General features: G+C 43.8%; 1 protein-coding gene across 1 annotated transcript; it reads left to right on the top strand.

Annotated features, from left to right (window-relative positions):
* Nucleotides 1–599: 599 nt before the first annotated feature.
* On the top strand, nucleotides 600–2,127 carry LOC311329300 (soluble lytic murein transglycosylase-like; the record flags this gene model as incomplete). Its single annotated transcript, XM_084463162.1, has 1 exon — nucleotides 600–2,127. A coding segment is annotated over one exon (1,528 nt), but the record flags the coding sequence as incomplete, so codon positions are not given.
* Nucleotides 2,128–3,179: the final 1,052 nt, after the last annotated feature.

The following is a 3,179-nucleotide window of genomic DNA, read 5'->3' as shown; positions in this document are numbered from 1 at the left end:
TGCCGATTGACTGGTATCAAACTGCAAAATATAACAATGTATAAATAGCTGCCATGGTTTGTTCATCAAACCTTATAAAAGGCAAGTATCATACAGTGTGAGCAGCGGTGCTCTTAGCAAAACATAAAGAGTAAAACAGGACATTTTACGCAGTCACTACTAGTGACCACAGAGATTGTAGCACTTTTGTTATGTTAAACAATTTATCGAATAACCTTACCTGTTTTTCGCTGGCCATATCACTTTGGTTCTCTCCGTTTAGCTTTGGTAATGACCTTAACAGACAACAAACGCTTTTTATTTCCGTTGAAACCGCGTTAAAAACAGGCAACTACCAGCTTTACCAGAAGTATCGATCTGAACTTAATGATTACCCTCTTGCGCCATATCTGGAGTATCTAAGCCTATCTGGTAATCTGAAGAACCTGAGCCAGAGAGATATTGACCGGTTATCCAATAAACATCCAGATCTTCCTCAAGCTGATCAACTACAGCATCAATGGCTTCGCTACTTGGCCAGTAACAAGCGCTGGGATGCCTATCTTGAAGCCTATCAACAGGATGATGGTGGTCTGTTTCAATGCATAAAAGGTATCGCCATGAAAAAACTGGGACACGAGGAAAGGGCATGGCAGGAGGCGAAAACCCTGTGGCTGAAAGGAAAATCCCAGAACAAAGCCTGCAATCCACTCTTTGCAAGCTGGAGATCATCCGGTGGGTTAACCCAGAGTCTGGTTATCACCCGTTTCTGGATGGCTGCAGAGCAAAACAATATTCCCCTTGCACGCTATCTGGACACATTGATCAAAGATCCAATCTTTAAGGTATCCACTGAAAAGTTCTGGGAGGTGCATAAAAACCCGAAACTGCTTAATGCAACCAGTTTTAATGGCGCGCTGGAACACCAGCGGATCATCATGATTCATGGCATCAAAAAGCTGATTCCCAGAGACTTGGAACTAGCCACCAATACTTGGCTGCAATTGCGGGAGCAACACCGTTTCTCTATGGAACAAAGGTCAACCATTGACCAGCTACTGGCCATGAAGGCAGCAAAGAATTTTGTTGATAATGCTGAAGAGATTATTGCCTCTGTGGATCCTGACTTCCAATACCATAAGGTTACCGAGTGGCGAATCAGACTGGCACTAACTGAGCAAAACTGGAACAACGTTCTGACACTTATTACCAGTTTGCCCAAGTCGTTCCAGAATCACAGTCGCTGGCGCTATTGGGGTGCTGTTGCCCAGTTAAAATACCAAGAAGAAAATAACCATATAGGGGGAATACCATTTTCACAAAAACCTGCCTTGCTCAAAACGCCGATACTCAGAGCACTCAGTCAGGAGCGAAACTTCTATGCCTTTCTGGTCGCTGATCTCAAAGGGCAGTCTGCGCAACTAAACCATCAGCAAAAAGCTATTAATCAACAAGACCTGCAGAAGCTTAAGCAATATTATCCTGGCTTTAAGCGCATTCGTGAATGGATACATCATGAGCGCTTCTATAACGCTCAGGCAGAGCTCAACCGGATTACCCCCAGCCTAGATAATACCAAGAAAAAATTAATTCCTTATCTGGCCAAACAGTGGAAATGGCACCATCAAGCCATTATGGCAGCCGCTAGGGCAGCCCTATGGAACGACCTTGATCTTCGCTTCCCTACTCCAGAATCTGAGTTGTTCAGCAAGCATGCCGAGAAACGTGAGTTGGATTACCCGTGGGTTTTGGCCATTGCCCGTCAGGAAAGCGCCTTTCACACCAGAGCCCGCTCTCACTCAGGGGCAATTGGTCTGATGCAATTAATGCCAGCCACAGCAAAACAGGCAGCAAAACAAGCAGGGATTCCCTACCTAAAGAAATCAGAACTCTATAACCCTGAAGTTAATATCGCACTGGGAACCACCCATCTTGCTTGGTTGTCAAAACGCTTTGAGGACAGCCGAATTCTTGCAACAGCTGCTTACAATGCAGGAAGCACGCCGGTTAAACAGTGGTTGAAACAGAGAGGCCATTTACCTCTGGATATCTGGATTGAAACCATCCCTTATGATGAAACCCGTAACTACGTCCAGAGTGTCATGGCGTTTCGTGTGATATACAGTCAGCGGGAAAGCCGACCTGCACGTATGTTCTCTCCGCAGGAAGTAGCTTCTTTGAGTCTAAACCAACAGGAAACCCCTGTGATGGCACAGAAAGACCAGAGAAACCCATTATAGAATCCTTCGGTTTATCTCTCAGTATTTTCCAATCATAAGATATGGTATGGCAAGGATTTCCCGGACACTGTTTTACACTGCCTTAGCAAGTTTTTATTCGTCTATGACCGGTGCTAGGTAACCATTAGTAAAGTGTTTTCTCTGTCAATTATAAAACCTGTCTTTTACCAACCCTATCAGGGATATACTTACTCGTAAAAAACACCTAACATTTGGATGATCGTTCACTGCCTTTTAGTGTGGTTCTCTTTCTACGACGCCACATTCAATAGTTCCACATGATTAACGTGAGTTCGACGCTCAGCAAACCATTGGTACACCTTATGTTAGTACTGCAACATCAATATATGGCTTTCTGGCTGCCGCGCATAGGCAATCAATCCAGCCATCAGGTTTACAGCCAAGTTAAAGGTGAACGATGTCGAGTATGTGCAATATGCAAAATATCCTTCAACTGATCATTTACGCTTTCTATTACTGGCCGTTTCCGCAACATCACTTTATAAAAGGCCTTCAGCTCTTTTGGCTTCATATTTTCCCTGCCTTTCGTTACCAAGTTCAGGCCCTTCTCCTGCAACCAAGCTACCGACTTCTCAGAGACATAGCCCTTATCTCCATAAATCCAGCCAATTAACCATTCGATTAGATCTGGTCCTGATTTACGGTCATCGGTGTTAGCCGTTGTCCGGCAAAATGATAGAATTTCTCCAAGATGGTTAATAACAGGGTGTAACTTAAAACTGTCTTTCCCCAGACTATCAGGCATATACCAACTCGTAAAAAACACCTTAAATTCGGATGATCGTCCACTGACTTTCCTTCAAGCCCACCTCATGTCGCTCTTGATTATTGCTAATAACTAATTAATTTCCTGAAAACATAATAATACCCATCTAGAGGTGTGATTCTGGCATGACTTTTTCTTCTGATTTGGAAAGAAGCGACTTTGTCTTTTTAGTT

This window comes from Borostomias antarcticus (assembly GCF_949987555.1).
Source record: "Borostomias antarcticus genome assembly, contig: scaffold_77, whole genome shotgun sequence".
NCBI classification, from domain to species: domain Eukaryota; kingdom Metazoa; phylum Chordata; class Actinopteri; order Stomiiformes; family Stomiidae; genus Borostomias; species Borostomias antarcticus.
This window is presented reverse-complemented; position numbering and strand designations above follow the sequence as displayed.